The following is a 22640-nucleotide window of genomic DNA, read 5'->3' on the forward strand; positions in this document are numbered from 1 at the left end:
AAAAAAAAAAAAAAAGTCGTCTGCCCCCTTTGGTGGCCATTTCCTTTTCAGTTCCACAGCCCCAAGGGGTAAAAAAAGACCAGCACATTTTCTCGCGTCACTGAAGACGCTTCGCCGCTTGTGGGAACGGGTGCCGCAACGGAGGCAAACAAACAACACGTCAATGGCGAGATGAGCACTCACACGTAGCCGGATAAACAATGTCCTCGTAGTCGGCTCCGTCTTTGTTGTTTTGTATGATCAGATCCGCCAACGACAACAGCGAGCCCGGGTACTCCTGCGTCGTGCCACGCCCAATCATGACATGCACGGGGAGACAGTCGCCGGACCAGCTCGTCTGCCGGGTATGCAGGTCCGTCGGACGGGCATGGACGGAGAGCGGGGCGGCGGCGAAGAGATCGAGCAGGGGAAGCAGCAGCGGCATGCCCCGGAAAAACACCATGATGGCGGTGGTGGTAGTAGTAGTAGTAGCGGCAGCAACGAGCAACGGCAACGGAGAGAAGAGGCAGAGGCGGAGGAGGAGGAATAGGAGTAGATCTTCTGGTCGAAGTCTACAATAGAAAACACACACTCTTCTTCCATCCAGCACACATCCATACACGCATATATATACTATCCCACAGCAGCGCGCCCAGCCCGCACCATCCGCACCATACCTACACTTAACAGTAGTTTTAATCTCCCCAAGCGCGGAGCTTCCTCGTCAACGGAAGTTGCGCCTCGGTCGCGTAGGCCAACTAGGCTGGGATCTTGGAGAGAGCTGGTGCAGCAGCGCAGCGAACCTCGGGAATTAGGCGCGTGCCGAGGCTTGGACGGAGTGCTGTATGAACGGAGTACTGTACTGAATGTACCTAGATGCCGGGGACAGAGCCATAGACGCTGCTCTGCCCCTCCGTCCTCCCACTTCTCGCGCGCTCTCTCTCTCTCCCACCACCAAACTACCAACCTACCCACCCACCCACACGCTCTTTCGCGCGCAAGCAAGGAACGCTCGCAGCAGAGCGGTGGAGGCATCGGCGGCGCTTAGAGGACTTGCCTGCTCGGGCAGGTGGCCTGCGCGCCCCGTCGCGGTATTAAGGGGGAGGAGCGCGTGGCGTGAGTGGTGGGTTTGCGGTGGTGCTGGCTGCGATGCGATACGAACGATGCGATAGGTAGGTAGCTGGCACGCAGGAACGGCCACGAGGGGAGTGCGGGAGTGGGCGGGTGACAAGGGGTGTGTGAGAGGGGAAGGCGCAAAGCAGTCATCCATGAACCATGAAGCTTTCTTTCTCTTCTCCAGGCTGTGCAGAAACCTATGCTCACCCATCAGCACCCAACTAACTAACGGCTTCTCGTATCAGGACCTAGATGGCTTGGCTGGGGCCGCCCTCCAGCGAGGTTCCTTCCTTCCTTCAGTCCTTCCTCCTTCCATCTCCCTCCGCCTTATCTACTTCTCACGCCCACCGCCCGCGCACACCCTCCCCCGCGCCACACCCGAACCACCACGGCGGCAGCGGCAGCGGCAGCGGCAGCACGGCGAGCGGCCCGCGCTCTTGCGCTCCCGGGCTTTTTGTCCCAATGGATCCCATCCCAGCTCACTCTATCCATCACGCCTCTCCTTTCCCTAAGTATCCACTACCTACCTAGCCACATCCCTTGCATTCACCCGCCCACCCGCACACACACACCCCATCCAGCAAGCAAGCAAGCGCGCCACCCACCCACAAACAGGCCCTTCCAATGTAGTCACAACTCGGCCCCACGGCCCTCCAGCCCGGCCACCCTCGCTAAAAGCCGCACCCTGGCACCTCCTACCTAGGCAGCAGTTAGTACAATACCTAGCTAGTTAGCGGGCAAAGCGGGGTAAAAGCAACAATAAGGCGGGCAGCCGGGCGAGCCGGGGGTCGTGAACCGCAGGGAATCGCTTGAGCGTTTGTTTGTTCGAAAATACAATACAATTCGTCGAGCCGAATCGAATGAATGAATCACGACGACTCGACACGACGTGACTCGACAGGAGTCCATGCCCGGCTGCTGCGGATTGCGCGTGCCGGGCCTTGATGCGGCCTTGAGTTGGGTTGCCTTGAGTTGCCCCAGCGCGCTCCTGGCCTGACTTCCAGCCCTCCATGCTCTGGCTCTGGCTCTGGCCTTGGGCCTTCCGTCTCGCGCGCCAGAGGTATGTAGTATGTAGTATGTGTGTAAGCGTGGGGGCCGGTGGCGGCGCTGGTGCTTACGTATGGCGTGGTTTGGTTTGCTGAGCGAAGGAGAGGCGCACGAGGGGGGAAGGTCTGCTGTTAGAGCGCGAAAGCCATCGGGACGGGCACGACGGGATAAATCGAGGGAGCGCGGTTGTGCTCGCGTACAATACGTCATGCACGACTTCCTTTCGTGTGCGTGTGTGCGTGCTTGCGTGCGCACTCACTCACGCCTGTTGCCCTGCGTTGTTGCGTGCGTCGTGGGCTGTCCAATCAGCGTTTGCGGCGGTGGGGTCTGTCGACTCCGCTCTCTACCTCTCCATCCAACGCTCATGATCCATACTTACTTACCAGCCAGCCAGCAGACCTACCTAGGTAGGTAGGGACCGAGTAACTCGTACATACATAACATAAGTAGGTAGGACTTCTCTATTGCCACGCACCCAAACACACGCAAGCAGCGAGCAAGCAGTTGTCTGTGTATTACAGGACCACCCGCTGGCTCGCCTAGGTACCCGTCCATCGGCCATCGGCCAGCACGCAACCTAGGTGCCTACTTACCTACCTACCTAGGTGCCTTAGGTAGTTATGCGACGCTGCCGTGCCATGCTTACCTGGAAGGGTGGTCACTGGATCACTGGATCACTAGGTGGGTGGGTAGGCACGCCTCGTGCTCCGCGCTCCGAGACAGCGACGTACGGCGTGCCGCTGCTAAGGGGGCATGGACTGCTTGCCTACCTACCTGTTGCATGTTGCCTTTTGCCTGTGGTTGCCAGTCGCCACGCCAGTCGCCACAGAGAAGAGGCGAGCGAGCTGTCATAGGCAGGTAAGTGGGTTGGTAGGTAGGTTGGTAAGAAAATGCTAGAAGCAGCTGACAGATGCGACTGCGGCACACGCTTCGGTGCAAGCGAATGAGCAAACAAGCAAACCTCTTGCCAGGCACAGGGGCAGAGGCAGGCTCTGGCACACGCGCACGCAGGCACACACACCTACACCCCGAACTCAAACTCAAACCCAAATCCAAACCCAAACACGGCCGTTGTATCCGCTTCCACACACACACACGCCTGCTCACATACCTACCCATCGGGCAAGCCCGGCTCCCCCGCGCCCGCGCCCGCGTCCCCGCTCGTCCGGCTACGTACCCAAGGTAAAGTACCTATCTATCTACGGATTACGGATACTCCACCCCTCTCTCCCCGCGCACGCAGAGGAATGCAATCGCCGATGCGCCACACGGGACGGCACGGCACGACGCAGCGGGCACGCAACGAAAAGGGTCCTGTCCTGTCCTGCCTCGGGCATGCAATGCTCGAGTCAACTCGACCCGACTCGACTTAGCTTACCTAACCTAATTCACAGAACCCTGTCCCTGTCATTGTCATTGTCGTTCATGCGCCTAGCCGCTGCCGCGTGCGCGTGGCACGGTACGGGACGGTACGGGACGGGACAGGACGGGATGGGGCGTACGTACGTATGTATAAGGCAAAAGCAAAGAAAAAGAAAGGAAAGAAAGGAAAGAAAGGAAAGAAAGGAAAGAAAGGAAAGAAAGGAAAAAGTAAGACAGCACCTAGCGCGCGTGTGTGTGTGCCATATCCATCCAGACCACCAATTACTGCCTGCTTCGCACCACTGCGCTGCGCCGCGGCGAGTGAGCAGGAAGGGAGGGGGGCCTGGCTGGCTGATTGCCTGATTGCCTGATGCCTGATCGCCTGCGTGAAGCCGGGGTTAGCGGGGAGCGGGAGTACTGTACCTAGGCACTCTGCCTACCTAGGTACGTAAGGTAATACCTAAGGTTGCCGGATCTGTATCTTTTGCCGCTGCCGCTGCTGCTGCGGACGTGGTTGCGTGCCTAGGTAGGTGCCGTGCTAGAGGTACGCAGACGACAGACGACAGATGACATCCGATGACAAGACGGCCTACGTAGGTACCTTAACTAGTGGACATACGCATGTACGAGTACCTACCGTGGCGACGGGCGATGATACCTAGACCGATCAGGACGGAAGCGCACTGGCGCTGCCCGAGGAGCGGTTGACCTACCTAAAGAACGACATGGAATGACGACGCGTGCACATCTACGCAATACGCAATACGCGGGGAAGCGGCCCTCCCGTCTCCATATCACTTACGCACGCACGCACTCAATCTACAATCCCCGCGGCTGGTCGGGGTACATATATATATAGGAACATACTCCGTACATTCGTACGTACACCTACAAAAGCAAAACCCACAACGGAGGCAGGATTCAGGAAGCGAGATAGAAGCAAATAAACAAGCAACAAAAAGCAAGAAGCAGGAAACAGCACACGCAGCAACCACTCTTGTCTCGCGTGCGCAGCCGATGCAAGCAATTTAGTCCGTACCTTAGAACCCCCACGTCAGTATCTTAGGGAAAAGAAAACCGAGAAAAATGAAGATAGTAAAAAAAAAAAAAAAAAAAAAAATTGATTAATTAATTAAACAAATAAAACCCATAACCACCAAACCAAACCCAAACCCGCTCGCCGCACTACCTAGGAGTAAATAGGTACGGTAGTCAAAGTCAACATCCCAAACCAGCTCCCAACCCATCTACGTACCTAGACTAGATAAGCTCAACCTCCCGTCCGGAAGCTGCTTCGGCTTTCATCCACCCCACACGCCACGCCACGCCACGTTGCTGCTGCCACAAGCACCACTAACGACGCAGCAACGCCGCAAAAGTCCAGCGGGGCAGCACAGCACACTCAGCGCGACGGAGCGGGCGCAGCGGGGGGCACCGGGAGCGGCCGCTTTGACGCGGGAGTTACTTAAGCGCCAGCAGGCGCGGGCGGCGGCGGGGTCCAGATCGGTGGGTTGGCGAGAGGGGTGGTTTTACCTAAGTACTTATATAGGTACGGTAGGTCGGTATGCACGGTAGGTACGGTATGGTAGGAACCTAGGTGCCTATGTAGGTAGAGCCGTGGGTCGGGGTGGCTGTTGTGTTGTGTTGGGCTGCAAAGCGTCTTTCTATTTGTCTGCGGGCAGCGGTGCTGCCAGCACAGCTGCTTTTGGACGGACAAGACGGGCAGGACACGCAAGATTGGGACGGTTCTGCGGCAGAGGATCCGTGTGTATTGGCTGCCTGTCGTTTAAGCAACATGAAAAAAGCATGCACCGCCCACCCCCGTATACAACCTTCGCCATGCAGAGTGAACCCAAGCCGCGCGCGGCGTTCCAGCTGCATCAGCAGCAGCAATAAAAACCTAGAAGCGGAGACACCTGCGCCAGTGTCTGTCTTTCTAGACCTGCCATCGTCGCGAGACGGACAGACGGACAGACAGACCCCAAAGAAAAAGAATCCTGATGAAAGTGCACCCACCACCCCGTCTAACACCCGCAGAGAAGAAACAGCAGCCAAGTCGTGAGAAGGAGCGCGTATGGAACGTAGACGATCAAGCCGAGCCGTTGAGCTCCTCGTCCGTCAGGTCGCGGTGGCGCGCGAGGACAAGGCGCTTGAACTCCTCAAAGTCCTTATCCCAGAGCTCGGCGGCCTGGCCATTGAGCGGGCTCGCGCTGTTTAGTTTCGTCAGCCTCTGACTCACACACTCACACACATCCGCATCAAGCTCCAAAAGGGCAGGCTTACTTGTTCGGCTCGCCCAGCAGGCTCTGCAGGCTCAGCAGCACTGTCTGCACGTTGTAGATGGCGCTCCACTTCTCCTTGAGGATGTCGAGGCAGATGCGTCCCGAGAAGTCGATGTTGGGGTGGTAGATGGGCGTCTTGAACAGCACCGTCGGCGGCGCGTACGGGTAGTTGGCCGGGAACGAGAACGACAGCTTGAGGCTCAGCCCCGCGTACGGCGTGCCCTCGGGCCCCTCGATCGTGCCTGTCCACTCGAGGAAGTTGGATTCGTTGGGGAACGCTGACACGCCCGGCGACGGCGACATCATCAGCGTCATCAGCTCCGTCTGCAGTCTGTTCGTGGCGTGAGTCGCTGCTGCCTTCCTTGCGGGTTGCCTCGTCCGGAAAGCTACTTACCGCTTGGTGACGTTGCCAGTGTTCGCAGGCATGGCTGGCGCCGAGGGCTTGTTGGCCTCGGGGATGGCGTCGGTGATGCCGCTCGTGGGGTTGATGGCGGAGTCCATTGTCGCAACTGGCGCTGGGCTGAACGGGTACGATGGGGGGTAGGAGGTGCTTGTTATGTACCGAGAGCACTCAAAGAATATGTAAGCTTGATGAAGAGAAGGATGATGGGGAAGGGTCGAGTGCGGAAAAAGACAGGACAAGTTGGTTGGGTGCGGCGCTAAGAAAGGGCTTTGTGTTTACAAAGAGCCTGACTGCCGGGACAACCAAGGCGGTCAGCCATTGGCCAGTGCGGCCAGGGCGCGTCGCGTCCAGCACGCGTTCTCGCGACAGTGGCAAGTGGATCATCTCCGATCTTGATCTGGGGGCTTCCCGGTAATTGCTTCTGGTTTCAGCACTGGACATGGCAAACACTCATCGTTTGGCTTCACTCTCATCATCCACTTATCATGCAAGATTGCGTATCCTAGCCGAGAAATACGATGTCCAAATGACCTTCCAAAAGCGCCGTGCTGATCGTAGACCCCGTTCCACGTCGTGAGACGCGCTTTGCCAATCGAAATTCCCCGCCGTGCACCAAAAACGCCAGGAAATGCAAAGCTACGCCACAACAAGTCTGATAACGTTACTCTTATAGCAACACTTTCTTTGCGTCTCTCGGGTGGCTCTCGCCCGGACAATAAGGGCACTTGAACCTCGCGCCCTTGCTGATCCGCTCCAGAGACTCCTTTGCAATGACATGCCCGCACGGCATCATCATCGGCGGGTTTTGGTCGGTGCCCTGTTCCTTGGACACCGGGCAGACGAAGATGGAGTGGAAATGGTATGAGGGTGGAAGGGGAATTTCGACCTGCTGTTGTTAAATATTGCATCTTCGGTGTTGTTAAGGTGTCCTGGATCTCACTTACAGGAAGCTCGTTTTGTGTCGTCCACTCCGTCCTCTTTTCTTTCATAATGGTTTGAAGCTTGAGCAGGGTGGGAAGTGCGATGGCGCCTGCTGTAGCCGCAATATAAAGCGGCGAGTCTGCGGACAAGCCAAGCAGCGAGCAAAACTCTCTAGTGAATGAGTTTGCCACTTCTTCAAACGCCGTCTTGTTGTAGAAGGTGCTGCTGTAAGGCGAATCGCCCATGTTCTGGTAGAAGGCCATTGCTCCAACGAGCTGCTGGATCTCCTTCGTGTATCTCTGCTGGAAGGCACCAAACTCGCTCCGTGCGTATGCCCATGCTCGCAACGGTCCTTGTTCCGATGCTGCGACACTTCCATCTAGCTGGTGTCCCATGAAAAGGCAAACATATTGCAGCCTGCAGAGCTCAAACTCCAAGTTGCTACCACGTGCCTCAAGCAATGCACTGTGTTGCCTACTCCATTCTATTGCCGGCCTCAGGTTTTGCTGCTGTTTCATCTCATGAAGTATGTGGTACATCTCAGCAAACTGCTGCTGCAAGGCCCCGCTATCCATTGTGCCGTTTGTGAATGCGTTGTCCGGTTGCTGGCCGGTGTATGGATCGAGCGTGGTGGTCGTCGATTCGGTATGTGGCGGATGCGCTTTGGCTTCTTCGATAAATCTTGCGGCCACGCCGAACTGGCCCTCGCGGAGCAGATGCATGGCGATGGCACGGTTGACCAGGGCCGGGTGTGCGGAGAGGGCATCGTTCTCGGCGGCCGGGAGAGGCTTGTCTTTAAATTTCTGGAGAAGAAATCAGCTTTCGTAGCACCCAGGGTCGGAGCAGGAGGGGCGCACCTTGTCCAGCGCCTTGCCATATTTCCCGAGGGCTTGGTGGACTTCTTTGAGATCTTCGTTGACCTTATCGAAGGAGTGCTTCATAGGGGTTTGGAGCTTGGCCAGCGTCATCTGTGCTGAGGTGGGATCTGGACATCAAGTCAGTGGATCGGCGACAAGCAGGGCGATGCGCTCAAGCCTACCGGCAGCCACGGCCTCGCGGGCCTTTGTGAGCAGATCGATCGTCTTCTGGACATCGTTGATGCTTTTGCTGAGGTTGCCCCTCTTCTCGAGCTTCTCGTGTTCAATCTTTAACGAGTCCATGGCGTGGGATTTTGGGGGGGTTGACGGCTAGGTACCGCAGCAAGAGGCGAGCGAGAGGTGGATGGCGAGGGTCGAAGGAGGCGTCACATGGGACGTTGCCATGATCCGCGCTGCGACAACGGGCGGTGTTGACGAGCGCGAGCTTGTGACCGGGGCGCCCGGTCGAGTGACGTTCTCGGAGAAGCTGCGGGGGAGGACGGGTGACGGGCGGAAGAGCCGCGGTAGGGGGAGATCGCATCGATCCGCGACAAGCCATCTCACACCAGCCAGGCCGATCGTCCTCGCGACCTCCTTCGTTTATAATTCCCAGCGCTGGCCACGCGCTCAGTCAGAATGGACCCGAGGAGCGCGCCCCCTCCACTCGCCTTCCCCAACACGTAACACACGCCTTCCCGCAACCGCAACATGGCCCAAGACCCCTCGATGGACCAGGACGCTGACCATACCGGCTCCGAGGGCCGTGTCTCGATGGACAAGCGCCGCGACAACATCGACTCTCGCCGCATGTCTGAGCTACACCGGAGCCCCGACGAGGCGAGCCACCAGCGCTTTGTCCTGACTGACAGTGTCGCCTTCAGGTGTGTAGGACGACAGCTAGTCTGTGACTGGGCGCTGACGCTTGTCACAGGTACCTGGAAGAAGACCCCTCGACTGTCGTACTCGACCGCCGTCGCATCCTCGAAGGCTACGAAATCTACATTGTCGAGCAGTGGGCCTGCGCCAGATCACATCCGACCTTTGTCATTACCACCTACACCGGCGATCCGTCTCATAAGGTCGTCGCCGGCGTGCTCAGCGTCCCCACAGACGAGGAATCTTGGTCGCTTCGCCTCCGCGTATACTTCAAGGCACTCAGTCAATACCATGCGCGCGCAAGGGAGACGCCGCTAGGGACGCTGATGATCACCAACCTCAGCGCCTTCCCCTCTTCGTTGACGGTCATACCGGTTCCAGACGGAGATGTAAGGAGATCTCGGGAGTCATTTTTCGTGAATGAAAATCTGAAGAGACTGGGTTGTTCCGGGCGCGTTGGAATCACCCTGGCCCCTCCCAGTAGCGCTACAGAGGCAAAATTCCATCAGCTCTATCGAACGAGCGAGAAGATTCCCCTTGCCAGTGCCGTGGTTGAACTCGTCAAGCTGTGTCAAGTGGCTCTGGTCCTGTTTGGAAAACTTGAACCAGAGTATGCGGACGGTCTGCTGTGCGATTTCACAGAAAAGGCTGTCAACGACTGGTGGCTTGACATTGGGAATGAGTATTACAACATCGAGCCGCATGATGGCATCTTAGGACCCACGACCGTATCTGCTCTGCTTGGCATGCTCATGGGGGCGCGTAACCGCCTCAATGCATACGGTGCGCCAGTTGCCAAAGATGTCTTTGATGTCGAGTGTACCAAACGAGGCATAGCTTACTTCCAAAAATCCCAAAAATTGCAGAAAACTCGTAGATTGGATAGGAAGACGTTTTCCAAACTGCATCAGGCCACCGCTAAGGCTGCCAGTGGAGAAGGATGGACAGTGCCACGGGCAGTGAAGTCAACCGTTGCAGAGCTCAGCGGAAAAGGTGGAGAGATGGTGATGGACATGGTCGGCGGTAGGGAAAAGGCAGGCATAGCTGAAGTCGAGACAGCGGACATTGAAAGGTTTGTCCATCTTGTTCATGGCGAACGCTCCAAATGGCTCTGGTACGGAAAGCCTCGAAAGCATGGAAACATGTTTAGCAGACTTCCGGACGAATCAAGGTGGGCCACGCGCAAGGACGAAGAGGGCACTGAACCGTCAGCCGGCCGTGGACAAGAGGTGAACCTGGAAGCACAGAAACTACGCAAAAGGGAAACCATGACTTCGATAGACAAGTATGGGCAAGAGAGCCAAGAATCTCGAATCAAAAAAGCAACAGGAAAGATTGGCGATGCCCGTAGCGGACTAGGAGGGCGAATCAAAGACGCTGTTGGGCGGCGAAGTCACCAACATAAGCAGTCAAAGGCCGAACACGACATTACGCCTGATTCCGCCCACTATCGGAGCGATATAAACCTCCAGAAGACCACTACGGCGGAGGAGCAAAAACCATCGGAGCCGGTAATCTCGCCGCGCGAGTCGATGGATATTCCAAGCGCAGAGGCACTATCATCCGCGGATTCCAAAAAGCCCAAGCCGCAATTTGCGAAACTCCTGTCCCAAACGCCTCTCGATTCACAATCTACACTCTTCTCCAGCAAACAGCAACTGCCAGAAGGGGATGAACAACCAGAACTAGGCGCGGTGCTCAGCCGCGAGACAACTGCCAATGCCCTATCCCATACAGCCACGGCCGAGGGATCAATGGCCGGGTCCGTCTACCGCGGTATCGATCTCGACGATCTCTTCGAAGGCAACGAAAGGTTCTCACTGGGCGAGGAGCTGCACCGCACCAACAGTTTCTCGACGTACGTAGCGCGGCAGACAAACGAGCGACGCAGCGACGACCGCTGGCCACGACACCTCTCGTTGAGCATAGCCGAGGAAAGCGTCTTCCGATGGGAGAGCATCGTGCAAGAGGACTCGGACGAGGCAGAGAGCAACCTGGATCCGAAAAGAGAGATGGCGCACCAAAAACTGCTGGCGGAAGAGGCGCGGCGCAACAGCGACCGTCTCGCGCTTCTAGGTAACCTTGTCGGCGGCTGGGTCGATGAGCGCATCGACCTCGTCCAGGAACTCAACGGTATGGCTGAGCGCGACCAGCAGGAGCTCGAGGAAATGTACTATCCCCGCTTGGAGGAGTATCATGCGCTCGAGGAGGACTCGCAGGAGATACTCGCGCAGGAACGCACGATGCTGCAGGAGGCGATCAAGGATATCGAAACGCTGGGCGCGAAGCTGGAGTATGAAATGAACGCACTAAGGGGCAAAGTGGAAGACGTGGAGGATGGGGTCACGGAGTACGAGCGCCAGATCTTGGTCGTGGAGGATATGGTCAGGGTTATGGAGGATGAGTGTAGGGGCAAGGAAGGGTGGTTCTCGTGGGCCTGTCGGCTCGTGACTGGCCGCGGGAAGGAGGCTGAGGAGTGAAGATCGGTTTGCTTTTTCTTGTTTTGTATTAATCACTAATTGGGCGGTGCTGGCTACGGCTGGTTTGGTTATCTGGTTCAGGCGTTGGATCGGCAGGGGGGTGATAGATTTACTATGGCACGCTGTTAGGTGGCAGAGCGTGACTGTAGAAAACTGGCTGGCTGGCTGAAAATTGTAGATCAATAAGGTGTGGAAAGGATGTGTTAAGCTTGATTGGGTAATTGCATTGAGGCTGTACCAAGATTCCATTCCCCTTTTCAAAGTTTAGTCGTTACTGGAGAGGCTTTGTTTGGTGGACTGTTTGTCTAGCCAGGTCCATGGCAAAGAGTCATTCCTTTGTGCTGGCACATGTTGGGCAATCGGGCTGTGTTTGCATTGATGATCTTGGCTGCAAGATCACTTCACAGCTTATCTGGGATTTTGAAGATGTATTCAGGTTTAACATCGCCACGCCATGAGCAGGTTTACCAATTCCAAGCAGATATTCTGTGTATATAAACGCCCTCCTCTCCTCCCCACTGTCCGTTCACCACAACTCACAAAATACCTCACTCAATACTCTACAGAAAGCCCAACACCATCCACTACTACCACCAAGCAACTATACACAACCCCACCACACACAAAATGTGCGACTGGGAAAAAATCCACATGGCCTGCGGCCATGCCATCACACGCCGGGTGAAGTACTGCCACTTCGCCCGCAATGACCCGCGGCACCAGTGCTTCGGCGTCCAACGCATTGTCCGCGAATGGCGGATGAACACTCCATGCCCCCGCTGCGGAGGGCCCTACTAGGCGCACGCAGAAGCACCTGTCGCATGCGCAAGTACGGTTTCCATGTTTATAAGGACACATTCAACTACGCATACAAACACGACTTACATTGACACAAGTACACTTTCCTTTACGCACACACATGCACCTTTCATGCACACGTACAACGATGGATAACTTTGACGAGACGCCGGCAATGAGGACACGAAGTTGGATATAAATGCATGCCGCGGTTGGAGCACGTTATCGGATATTTGCTCTTTGCGAAATCGTACCTTGGAGGTTATAAATTGCTCACTGCAAAGCTCCGGGATGGTGGCTGGCCTACACGCCACAAAAACTGTATCACAAAGTCACGAACATTGTTCTCGACCTTGGTCTTTCAGCAACATGGTAGTTACGAGGTGGTTGACTTAAGCACCAAAGATTGGCTCACAATAGCACAGACATTGCTCTCTTTCGTAACCGTTAGCAGCATGATGCTACTTTCCTAGCTTTCTCATGAATGAAAGATCACTAAATTAACATCTTGTTCCCCGTGAAAAAACCTTGATTCAAAAGCTCTTTAAGACGCCTCCCCTGCATCTCTCACGCAGCCTGCGCCTTCTCAGCCCCATCCTTCGTCTCCTGCTTTAACCTCCCCGTCCTACCGCTCAGAATCCAGGGCCTCCGCTCCCAGAACTCATCCCTAATAACATCGACATGCTCGACCGCCACCTTAGCCTTCTGCCGCTTCTTGCGCTCCTTCTCCGCCTGCGTCTTACTCAACGGCGCATTCGTACCGCTCAACGCATCCAAAGTGCCGCTCCCCTTGGGCGCAGGGGTGCCACGAGCAGGAAGCTGCGTCTGGGACGACGCATCTAGCTCCGGATCAGCAGCGGGCTTAGCCGCGGGGTCTTCAAGCTCATAGTCCCGGAACAACACCGTGCCCTTCTTGAACATCTCGGGCTCGTTATTGTAGTTGATGCTGAACTCTTTGAACAGAATCTCGTGCTTATCCGCCGCCACGCTGCCCATGAGCCGCTTCTCGGCCGCTGTCCCGTCCATCCCACCTTGCTGGATCAGCGCCCAGAACGTCGTGTTGTACAGGTTGTTGATGTGGCAGTCGACCTGCCGCCAGCTCATGTAGTCGCGCAGGTTCTGCACGCTGGGGTACATGACGGCGCGGCCATCGAAGCTCGGCATTGGGGGTGTGAGCGCCGTGCCTGCGAAGTATTGCCCCCAGAGGTGGATGTAGTACGACGTGAATGTCGTCGCGATTGTCGTGATCAGCTTGCTGGTAGCGTGTGTGAGTTGTGTGGGGGCTTCTGAAATGAGGGAAGAGTGCTTACGCTGCGCGCCGCTCGAAGAGCATGCAGTCCTTGTGAAAAACGAAACTGTTTACGTTGGTTAGGATGCTGTGACTGTGACTGGCTCTCCCGCTACTCCACGTCTTCACCCCCGCAGCTCAGACAACGTAGATAACGCACCTGTACTCATCGCTGATACCGTACGCAAGCACCAGGTCCGGCAGCTCAGTCATGACGCCCACCGCCGCCGCGTTCATGAGATCTAAGGCGCGGCGGTCATTCGGCTTGTCGAATTCATATTTCGCGGTCAACCTTCAGCCGTCAGACATGACAAAACGAAAAGTTTGGCGCGACTTGATGCAAGGACAAGAATGAAACATTTTTCTTTTTTTCTGAAGACAAAAGAAAGGAAAAGAAAGCGACCGTGACATATCGACTGGAAAGAGCCCTACTTATGAAAACCGCGGCCGTCCAGACGAATGACGATCCATGTGTTTGGCAGCAAGATATCTGGCTGGCAGCGCTCGAAAGCCTTGACGTACTCGTATCTATGCAGGTCAGCCCATGTCCAGCAGTTCTTTTATAAGGAAAGATATTTACTTTGAGTTCGCCATGGTGTTTTTGGTTGAAATGGTCGCGCTTGTAGTTGTTGCGTGCGATTGATGGTTCGGTGCACTGAGTCAATTTTTTGCGTTTCGGGAGCCCACTGCTGCGAGACCCGGCGCGTCTCTTTATATAGCAAATGTGGCAAGGCAGCACGCCGATATTCCACGGCCAGAAAGGCAAATACAATTATAATATACAAGTCTCTATACCTTTCTAACAAAGCCTTTTGGAAGGTGTTTCAACAGGAGCATACAACTTAGTACTTCAGTTTTTATCAGCGAGCCTGATTAAACCACGCAGAATCACCCCCACGCAAGACAAGCCATTGGTGACTATAGTCGTTTTCTCATTTTCTGCCTGGCAAATGGCTGACACGCATGACGCGCGACCATCAGCTACCTAATCTTATTCGCACAGTCCGAGTCACGTGGCCATCCATCCGTCATCATTTTCAACTCTAGGTTAGTTTCCTCAATCTTCATTTGGACTCTCCCACCTCCCCACACGTGTATCTCGCTCATCGCGAAGGCCTTGATTGTCTCCTTCCAGGCAGCGAAGGCTGCCGCAAAAGCCCACAAATCCACAATCTGAATTTGGGCGACGCCATCATGCAACGTAAAAAAGAGCAGAAAAGAAAGGGGTGAAATTAACAAACGCCGCTAGTGCCGCCCAACACCATCGCCAGAGTGTGATTACCGACGGCCTTTGAAGAAACTCGTGAAATCCAAAACTAAAAAAACATTCGCATGCCTGACTTCCCGTCCGCAGTATTTGCGGTGCAGATGTAGGAAGCGGTTTTTGTGTGGCGTTCAGCCGCTGAAATCTGTTGTTACAAGAGAAGTGAGATTGTTAATGTGGGCCCAATGAAGGGTACATCGACTAGGTGAGCTTAATCCTGACGAGGCGAGCTATGTCCATAGTCAGTATAGATTCTTCAACATTGTATTCGCACTGATGCTTACGTAGGGCTATATTTCGGACTGGTCGGGCTGTACTTGGGGGAGCTCGCACTGTACGGCGCCGCACCTGGGCTCGTGGGCGAGAACCTCGGGCTAGTTGGGCTGTACTGGTTCTGCGCAGGACTCGTCGGACTGTACACCGGAGACGTCGGGCTGTACGACATCGGGCTGGTAGGGCTTCTCCTGTCGCTACCACCGCCGCCGCCAAACTGCGGGCTCGTCGGGCTGTACATCGGCGAGGTGGGCGAGTAGGCGGGAGATGTTGGACTGTACTTAGGCGATGTCGGGCTGTAGCTTGGTGACGTCGGAGAGTAAGCCGGAGAGGTCGGCGACGTTGGCGAGTAACTGGGGGATGTAGGAGAATAGCTGGGCGAGGTAGGTGACAAGCCAGCATAAGCAGGCGAAGTGGGGGAGTAGCCAGGAGACGTCGGCGAATAGCCAGGGCTTGTCGGCGAAAAGGCTGGCGAGGCACCACCAAAGCGCGGGCTGGTAAGAGCCATGCCCGGCGAAGTGGGAGAGTATCCTGGCGAAGTGGGGGAGTAGCCGGGCGAAGTTGGACTGGTGCCACCAAAGGGGCTGGTTGGAGCATAGCCAGGGCTCCGGGAGCCAGGGAACGGGCTAAATCCACCACCGAGCATTGGATCGAACGCTGGGCCATGGTCGTCTCCGCCTGCCTGGACCATAGGCGAGAATGATGCGCCATAATCAGGTCCTGCAAAGCCTCCCTCATGGCTGGGTGAGCCAATGTCGTACGGGGTGGCGGCACCCGTGTCGATGTATCCCGGAGCAGCCGCGAGACCAGGCATGAGACCATAGCGAGCATTGTCCGAAGCGCAAGTGTTGAGCATGTTCTTGTCAACCATGATCTCCATCTCACCGGTACCAGCCGGGGCCAGTTGACCGAGCATGATGTTCTCGGAAACACCACGGCAATCATCAAGTTCACCGCATGCGGCAGCATCGAGCAAAATCTCAACCGTCTCTTCGAACGAGCAACGCATCAAAGCACCGGTGTCGGCACGGTTGATGCCATGTCTGGTGACAGCCATAATCAAACCGCGGGCTGTCATGACGTCCACGAGCAAGGCCAAGTGACGGTGGTTGACGTACGAACCATCGAAAGCCAACACTTGGGTGAACTCCTTGAGCAGTGCTGTCCGAGTCGCTTCAATGCCGAAGGTCTCGATAATCTCAAAGAAGTTGTTCGAGTAGGTGCGGTTGGCATCAACACCATCCACAGCAAGGGTAGCGGCAAGTGCTGTTCCGGTAGTATCCAAGAACCACTCTTTGCATTCGTCTTTCTCCGTGCTCTTGACCATGGAGCCATCCTCTTTGATGACACGCTTGGCCTGGTGGTTGAGGAAAGCACGCTCGACACCCTCAACACCACGCAAAGAGCAGAAGTCGAGCAACTTGCTCTCAAGCATCCTGAGCAAGAACTCATCGGCATCGCTCTTGGATCGGTCTTCATCTTCCTTTCCTGCATCGCGGTCGCTGTTGATCAAGCGGACACGAATGACGAGAGACTCGGCATTGTTGTCACTGAAGATTACAGCCAGGTTGGACTTGTATTCTTGCTTGATCACCGCAGCAACTTCCGGGACGGTAAGACCTCTGTCCAGCAGTCGGCGACGGCTCAGAACAAAGCGAAGCATCCACCTCGATTGCATGTCGGGGTCCTCCATATTGTCTTCGGGGATAATGAAGTAAGATTCGACCAGATCCTGGTCTTCTTCGATGACGGTCGATTGGATATCAGGATCGTAGTAGAGTCCAACACTCTCGGTGACAGAACGCAGAGTGGTATGCTCGATACGCTGGCGAAGTGCCATACCAGCAGCTTGCTTGTCCTTGTCTGACATGTCCATAGACGTCTTCATGTAGACCTTCATCGAAGGCGTCTTGATGTTCTTGGCGACGTTGAGAATCTCCTTGAGACGTGGTACACCAAGCGTGACGTTCTTCGAAGAGACACCAGCAAAGTGGAAAGTGTTCAATGTCATCTGGGTGGCTGGTTCACCGATCGACTGTGCTGCCAAGACACCAACCATCTCACCAGGGCTGACGAGAGCGCGGAGGAAGCGGTTTTCCAAATCACCGAGAACGCTCTCAAATGCCAGCTTGTTGAGAGAATACTCCCTAACAAGGCGCTTGAATGCCAGGCGTGAGCGCAATTGTGCCTTGAAGAGCATAGTCGCGTTGTACTGTGCCTCCTTAGAGAGGTGGTCGGTGCCGCGAACAACCACCAGTTTGTCAAGCGTTTCGCGAACTCTGGGAATGACATCCGCAGGATGCAAGTCGCTGCGTGAACCGGGCTTGATTCGGAACTTGGCTTGAGCCGTTTCGATGATACGCACAATGTTCAGCGGAAGCTGGAAGTCATCCTCAGTCTCTTCCGACAAGTCACGCAACATCTTGCGGTCTTCCTGTAGCTGGCCGTACTCCTCATCAAAGAGACGCTGAACCTCGATATCGCCAGCAATCTCGTCAGCTTGCTCAAGAATGTCGCTCGACAACGACGTGGAAGGGTCCATGACATTGACACCGAACTTGCGCTCGAATTGGGCGTCGGAGATGTTCATGAAATCAACCTTTTGCTGCTCGATGTAGACACCGTCCAGACCGTCTTCACCGTACACAAACTGTACGATGTCACCAAGCGAATTGCGAACGGTACCGTCGTATTTGGCCATGACATCTTCAAGAGCCTTGACGAGACGACGCTGGATGTAACCCGTCTCGGCAGTCTTGACAGCCGTATCAATCAGACCCTCACGACCAGCCATAGCGTGGAAGAAGAATTCGGAAGGAGTCAAGCCGCGAAGGTAGGAATTCTCGACAAATCCTCTAGATTCGGAGGAGAAATCATCCTTGGAGAAATGAGGCAATGTCCGGTATTTGAAGCCGAACGGAATACGCTTGCCTTCGACCGATTGTTGACCGACGACAGCTGTCATCTGAGACAAGTTGATGGTAGAACCCTTAGAACCTGAGCGGGCCATCTGAATGACGTTGTTGAGATCCTTGACCTTCTTTTCGGTAGCGACACCAGCATCATCACGAGCCTTGTTCAAGCGCGCCGAAACCATGCTCTCAAACGTTTCTCTCTTGGTCATACCAGGCATAGGCTCCAGCCTGTCAGCTGTTGCTTGGTCTGTGATCTCAACGACCTCTTGCTTTTGCTTCTGGACAGCGGCCTCGATCGCGGCGGTGGTGTCCTTGTTCGGAACCGTGTCACCAATACCGATACTGAAACCATTGTGCAGCAGCCAGTAGTTCACAATCCTCTGGGTGCCGTTAAAGAAACTGACAGCTGCCTCCCATCCGTATTCGTTGTAAATTGTGTGGATGACACCACCACTGCTAGCACCGACGATCTTCTTGCTGAGAAGTCCGAAAAGCAGCTCGCCGTTCTGCACGCAAAGACCATCGTCCGTAAGCGGAGACGGTGTCTTCGGCCACCTAATCAGGTTCAAGCCGTCAGGGAGCGCCAAACTAGCGATCTGCTTGCCTGTCCAACGAGGGCGAGGCTTGAGGATAGCCGGCGTCGGAATCGTGCCATCCCAGTCGGGAACCCACATGAGGATGTTCATGACCTGGTCTTTGGTGATGAAAGTGTCCCGGCGACACATCTTGTAGACACCGCACAAAGTATCCTGAACGATACCCATAAGAGGACCGTTCCTTTGCGGCGAAACAATGTTCAACGGGACCATGCAAAGCTGCATGATTTCCGCACGAGTTTCCTCAGTTTGCGGGACGTGCAAATTCATCTCGTCTCCGTCGAAATCAGCGTTGTAAGGGGATGTGACTGACAAGTTCAATCGGAAAGTCGAGTAGGGCATGACGCGGACGCGGTGACCCATCATGGATTCCTTGTGCAGCGATGGCTGACGGTTGAAGATGATGAAGTCGCCGCTCACAATATGCCTCTCAACCTTCCAACCGTACTGTAGCGTAATTTCCCCAGCGCGCTTGTGATGCCTCAGGTCAATACGTTGACCGTCGTCGCGAATGACGTACTTGGCGCCAGGATGCTCGTTGGGGCCATTCCGGACCAGCTGGTGGAGCTTGGCGATGTTGTACGGCGTGACGGTTTCAGGGTACGTCAAGGTACGAGCGATACTGCGGGGAACACCGACTTCGTCCAAAGACAGGTTGGGGTCACCCGTAATGACAGTACGAGCCGAGAAATCGACACGCTTGCCCATGAGGTTACCACGCAGACGACCCTCCTTGCCCTTTAGGCGGCCACGAATGGTCTTCAGGCCTCTACCGGACTTTTGCTGCGCTTGTGGCTGGCCTGCAATGTCATTGTCCATGTATGTTGCAATGTGCCATTGCAGGAGGGTCTCGAAATCGTCAATGACATGCTGCGCAGCACCTTCGCTGTAGCAACGCTTGATGGAAGCATTCGCACGGATGATATCGGCCAGCTTGTAGGTCAGGTCGTCTTCACCACGCATGCCTTGACCCGTACCATCGACGGAGATACTAGGACGGACAGGTGGAGGAGGAACGGGCAACATCGTGAGCAGCATCCACTCGGGACGGGCAAACTTGACGTTCAAGCCCAGGACTGTCAGTTCCTCGTCGGTGATAAGGCGAAAGATGTTTAGGACTTCCTGGGGCTTGATGGCGCGCTTCTCGGGCTGACGACCCTCTTCCTCTTCCTCAGACTTGGATGGCTTCCAAGTGCCCATCAACTTCAGACCCTCCCTGCGAATTTCAGGCACTTTGTTGCCACATCCGCCATGTCCCGGTTTCTTTCCCTTATCGAAGTCATCTGAAACGGGATCGTTCGCACATTCTCTCTTTTTGCCCTTGGTAGCCTTCCATATCGCCTCGAAGCGCTTCTTCGGATCCCGGAATCGCATGGCGTCTTTAAAACCTGGATCATTTTCATCTGCTAAAGTCTTGCCGCAGTTAAAACATACGCATTCAAGCAGCTTTTTAATCTTGTTGATGAAACCTTTATACAAGTCAGTGAAAGGGCTTGAAGCCGATCGCCGACATGGACCTACCAACGTGGAACACTGGCGTGTGCAGTTCAATATGACCAAAATGGCCTGGGCATTCTTGCATGTTCTCACCGCAAGTGGCACACGAGTAAGCACGATCGATGGAGCCGAGCTTCGGGTCGTTTAGACCACCTTCACGCGGACGCTGCTTTTGTTCGTCCTGCGGATTTTTGAGTTAGCGCTATCTTCTGCCTGGAATTGCGCAGAAGCGTAAGCACAAACCATAGTCTCGGGGTAGATGATGTGCGCGACGCTCATCTCTTGAATCTCAGCCGGGTCGAGTAAGCCAAACTGGATCTCTTGGATGCTTTTGAGCGGCGCGCTCGACGCCGCGAAGTGGAGGTTCGCCATGTTGATTGTATTAACTGTGATCTATCGCAACGGGAGAGGGCGACGTGTTGGTAGTGCTGTCGGCCAACTGAAGGGTATGACGCCAAGCACGCAGGCAGCGTCGCCTCCGAAGAGCTTCCTCGAGATGCCCACTTCACTTCACTTCCTCACAGGCCAAGACGCCTCTTTTGACTCTTGTCGAACGCTCGTTTGATGGCGCCGGAAATGCGCAGATGACTATCGAGGCGCTGGGCGCGCTGGCCGCACGGCGGCGAACGTGAAAGGCCTGCGGACCTTTGATGCGACCGACCGGCTGTGGCGACGCGACGGGAGCGCGGACAAAGCGTGGTCGGCGTGGCAATGTCGACGGCAGCGAGCAGCAGAGCGTCGACAGAGCGCTGATGGACGGGGCGGCCGAGTTGGGGGTGCGGCGGGTGGATGGTGGTTGGGTGATGGTCTCCCCTTCGTTACAAGTTCAAAGGCGAGCGGACCTGATCCACGCCAGCAGCGGTCGGCCACTTTTCGGTTAAACTTGCATCCATTGTTTGAGTTTCGCCTGCGCCATCAGCCGCATAGCGCGCATCTGCCCGTCCGCATTTGTCGCCCTTTGTTGCGCCTTTCACTTGCGCCTTTCACTCGCGACATGCTTCGCCAACCCTGCCGCTCATGAACCTCCCGCTTATCGACCCGGCTGTGCTGGCACAGGATACGCCCGAGGCCCTGATTGGCAAGCTACGTATGTACGGTCGACTTCCTTGACCCGCCCTCTCCACGAGACTAAGTGTTTACCAGACAGCGGGCACTCGACATGCATGCGCTTCAACCATCGCGGCGACTACCTCGCCTCTGGAAGGGTAGCTGTTCTCCGATACCGTCGCGCCCTCTCTGTAGCTTACTGTTGCGCAGGCTGACGGCGCTGTCGTCATCTTCGACCTCGAGACCAATGGTGTCGCGCGCAAGCTCACCGGCCACACGCGCCAGGTTCAGTCGCTGAGCTGGTCGGCCAACGATCGATACCTGCTGAGTGCATCGCAAGACTGGAGATGTGTGCTTTGGGACTTGAAGGACGGCAAGCGCATACGGACCGTCAGGTTAAGCGCGCCCGTCTTCATCGCTGAGCTTCATCCCAAAAATCACCTTATGTTTGTCGCGGCGCTGTTTGAAGATCAGCCCGTGCTGGTCGACATGGCCAACGAGATCCCCAAGAAGCGAGTCCTCCCTTCCGCGCCCCGGCGGTCGCAGATTGAGCGCGACAATGCGACGGAGCGACAAACTGCCCAGGACGCCAAGCAAACAAGCACCGTCACCGTCTTTACGCCTACAGGAGACTACATATTGGCAGGAACGAGCAAAGGCTGGCTCAACATCATCGATACCCGGGCCTGCGACATTCGCTACTCGACGCGCCTCTCAAACAACCTTGTGATCTTCATTCGCTTGACCGCCTCAGGCCGCGATATGGTCGTAAATTGTAGTGATCGCATTATCCGCACTTTCCAATTGCCCGAGCTCACCGATCCGAAGCTCGACTTTGACAGTATGACGCTAACTCCGCAATATAAATTTCAAGACCTGGTCAATCGCCTTTCCTGGAATCACGTATGCTTCAGCAGCACGGGCGAATATGTCACAGCATCCACCTACATGAACCATGACATATATGTGTGGGAGCGGGGCAGAGGAAGTCTGAGCAAAATTTTGGAAGCCAAGGAAGAGATTGCAGTCGTGGAATGGCACCCGCACCGGCCCTTCGTGGCAGCTGGCGGCATCGAGTCGGGACGCATCTACCTCTGGTCAATTGTGACGCCGCAGCGGTGGTCAGCGCTGGCGCCTGACTTCGCCGAGGTGGAAGAGAATGTCGAGTACGTGGAACGTGAGGATGAGTTCGACATCCAGCCGCTTGAGGAACTGCACAAGCGGCGACTTGATCTCGAGGATGAGGATGTCGACGTTTTAACGATTGAGCCTGGCAAGACTGAGTTTGAGCCAGCTGAGTTTCGCATGCCTATCGTGCTCGACGTGGGCGTGAGCGATAGTGAGGACGAGGAGATTATGGTCGGCACCGGCCAGTACCGCAGGAAGAGCCCTGGTGCGGGTAAGGATTGGATGAATGGCGAGGGCAGCGGGGACGAGAAGAAAGGCGGGGCGCCGCGGACCCAGAGCGCGGCCAGCAAAAGGCGCAGGGCGGATTGAGTTGTGCATGGAATTGGCGTTTGAGGGGATAGGGATCTGTTGTTTTGGTTTTGCCCTAAGCTTGGTGGGAACTACTCTAAGCCTGGGAGGATGGCTCGGGGATTTTGATATCACGAAACCCATTATGAATAACCTTTCTCTG

The 22640-nt window shown here is 55.6% G+C and overlaps 10 protein-coding genes across 10 annotated transcripts in view; 3 read left to right on the top strand and 7 right to left on the bottom strand.

The window, feature by feature from the left end:
- The window catches only part of K452DRAFT_289411 (carbohydrate esterase family 5 protein), a 1454-nt gene extending 1024 nt beyond the window's left edge, over positions 1-430 (bottom strand). The window contains exon 1 of the mRNA XM_033540823.1: positions 184-430. Coding sequence (XP_033395729.1) covers positions 184-424 — 241 coding nt within the window. The 5' untranslated portion in view covers positions 425-430. The remainder of the gene's footprint in view (positions 1-183) is intronic.
- A 218-nt stretch (positions 431-648) lies between these two features.
- K452DRAFT_59487 (uncharacterized protein) lies at positions 649-1616 on the bottom strand. The gene is made up of 3 exons (XM_033546884.1): positions 1344-1616; positions 852-1292; positions 649-760 (listed from the first exon to the last, which is right to left on the bottom strand). The coding sequence occupies exons 1-2, from the start codon at positions 1409-1411 to the stop codon at positions 947-949; spliced, it is 414 nt and encodes a 137-aa protein (XP_033395730.1). The 5' UTR covers positions 1412-1616; the 3' UTR covers positions 649-760; positions 852-946.
- Positions 1617-2580: 964 nt separating this feature from the next.
- On the bottom strand, positions 2581-3455 carry K452DRAFT_59485 (uncharacterized protein). The gene has a single exon (XM_033546883.1). It carries the CDS (start codon positions 3259-3261, stop codon positions 2809-2811), a length of 453 nt encoding a protein of 150 aa, XP_033395731.1. The 5' UTR covers positions 3262-3455; the 3' UTR covers positions 2581-2808.
- Positions 3456-5593: 2138 nt separating this feature from the next.
- On the bottom strand, positions 5594-6287 carry K452DRAFT_310370 (uncharacterized protein; the record flags this gene model as incomplete). The annotated part of the gene is made up of 3 exons (XM_033543327.1): positions 5594-5714; positions 5788-6117; positions 6181-6287. The coding sequence occupies 3 exons, from the start codon at positions 6285-6287 to the stop codon at positions 5594-5596; spliced, it is 558 nt and encodes a 185-aa protein (XP_033395732.1).
- Positions 6288-6659: 372 nt separating this feature from the next.
- On the bottom strand, positions 6660-8391 carry K452DRAFT_274670 (uncharacterized protein). The gene is made up of 4 exons (XM_033539204.1): positions 8150-8391; positions 7968-8095; positions 7134-7913; positions 6660-7075 (listed from the first exon to the last, which is right to left on the bottom strand). The coding sequence occupies exons 1-4, from the start codon at positions 8268-8270 to the stop codon at positions 6857-6859; spliced, it is 1248 nt and encodes a 415-aa protein (XP_033395733.1). The 5' UTR covers positions 8271-8391; the 3' UTR covers positions 6660-6856.
- A 383-nt stretch (positions 8392-8774) lies between these two features.
- K452DRAFT_231609 (uncharacterized protein) lies at positions 8775-11323 on the top strand (the record flags this gene model as incomplete). Its single annotated transcript, XM_033537175.1, has 2 exons — positions 8775-8848; positions 8899-11323. 2 exons carry the CDS (start codon positions 8775-8777, stop codon positions 11321-11323), a joined length of 2499 nt encoding a protein of 832 aa, XP_033395734.1.
- A 627-nt stretch (positions 11324-11950) lies between these two features.
- K452DRAFT_231284 (uncharacterized protein) lies at positions 11951-12121 on the top strand (the record flags this gene model as incomplete). The annotated part of the gene is made up of 1 exon (XM_033537157.1): positions 11951-12121. The coding sequence occupies one exon, from the start codon at positions 11951-11953 to the stop codon at positions 12119-12121; it is 171 nt and encodes a 56-aa protein (XP_033395735.1).
- Positions 12122-12566: 445 nt separating this feature from the next.
- Positions 12567-14021, bottom strand: K452DRAFT_274677 (uncharacterized protein). The gene is made up of 5 exons (XM_033539205.1): positions 13990-14021; positions 13842-13937; positions 13570-13701; positions 13432-13476; positions 12567-13376 (listed from the first exon to the last, which is right to left on the bottom strand). The coding sequence occupies exons 1-5, from the start codon at positions 14001-14003 to the stop codon at positions 12689-12691; spliced, it is 975 nt and encodes a 324-aa protein (XP_033395736.1). The 5' UTR covers positions 14004-14021; the 3' UTR covers positions 12567-12688.
- An 863-nt stretch (positions 14022-14884) lies between these two features.
- K452DRAFT_299980 (uncharacterized protein) lies at positions 14885-20326 on the bottom strand (the record flags this gene model as incomplete). The annotated part of the gene is made up of 4 exons (XM_033542286.1): positions 14885-14903; positions 14958-19926; positions 19979-20135; positions 20198-20326. The coding sequence occupies 4 exons, from the start codon at positions 20324-20326 to the stop codon at positions 14885-14887; spliced, it is 5274 nt and encodes a 1757-aa protein (XP_033395737.1).
- A 577-nt stretch (positions 20327-20903) lies between these two features.
- On the top strand, positions 20904-22640 carry K452DRAFT_253767 (uncharacterized protein). Its single transcript, XM_033538301.1, has 3 exons — positions 20904-21041; positions 21098-21159; positions 21212-22640. The coding sequence occupies exons 1-3, from the start codon at positions 20972-20974 to the stop codon at positions 22496-22498; spliced, it is 1419 nt and encodes a 472-aa protein (XP_033395738.1). The 5' UTR covers positions 20904-20971; the 3' UTR covers positions 22499-22640.

The sequence above is a fragment of the Aplosporella prunicola genome (assembly GCF_010093885.1).
Source record: "Aplosporella prunicola CBS 121167 unplaced genomic scaffold K452scaffold_18, whole genome shotgun sequence".
NCBI classification, from domain to species: Eukaryota; Fungi; Ascomycota; class Dothideomycetes; order Botryosphaeriales; family Aplosporellaceae; genus Aplosporella; species Aplosporella prunicola.

Bases quoted from the DNA above. Each gene is read 5' to 3' on its own strand.
- K452DRAFT_59487 (XM_033546884.1), bottom strand. From the start codon at position 1,411: ATGGAAGGAGGAAGGACTGAAGGAAGGAAGGAACCTCGCTGGAGGGCG. The intron at 1,293-1,343 runs GTCCTGATACGA...GGGTGAGCATAG, and splicing joins GCCCCAGCCAAGCCATCTAG to GTTTCTGCACAGCCTGGAGA.
- K452DRAFT_59485 (XM_033546883.1), bottom strand. From the start codon at position 3,261: ATGGGTAGGTATGTGAGCAGGCGTGTGTGTGTGTGGAAGCGGATACAA.
- K452DRAFT_274670 (XM_033539204.1), bottom strand. From the start codon at position 8,270: ATGGACTCGTTAAAGATTGAACACGAGAAGCTCGAGAAGAGGGGCAAC. The intron at 8,096-8,149 runs GTAGGCTTGAGC...CTTGATGTCCAG, and splicing joins CCGCGAGGCCGTGGCTGCCG to ATCCCACCTCAGCACAGATG. The intron at 7,076-7,133 runs GTAAGTGAGATC...TAACAACAGCAG, and splicing joins CGACACAAAACGAGCTTCCT to GTCGAAATTCCCCTTCCACC.
- K452DRAFT_274677 (XM_033539205.1), bottom strand. The intron at 13,702-13,841 runs GTAGGGCTCTTT...TGACGGCTGAAG, and splicing joins GACGGCCGCGGTTTTCATAA to GTTGACCGCGAAATATGAAT. The intron at 13,477-13,569 runs GTGCGTTATCTA...CAACGTAAACAG, and splicing joins GGTATCAGCGATGAGTACAG to TTTCGTTTTTCACAAGGACT.
- K452DRAFT_253767 (XM_033538301.1), top strand. From the start codon at position 20,972: ATGAACCTCCCGCTTATCGACCCGGCTGTGCTGGCACAGGATACGCCC. The intron at 21,042-21,097 runs GTATGTACGGTC...AGTGTTTACCAG, and splicing joins GGCCCTGATTGGCAAGCTAC to ACAGCGGGCACTCGACATGC. The intron at 21,160-21,211 runs GTAGCTGTTCTC...ACTGTTGCGCAG, and splicing joins ACTACCTCGCCTCTGGAAGG to GCTGACGGCGCTGTCGTCAT.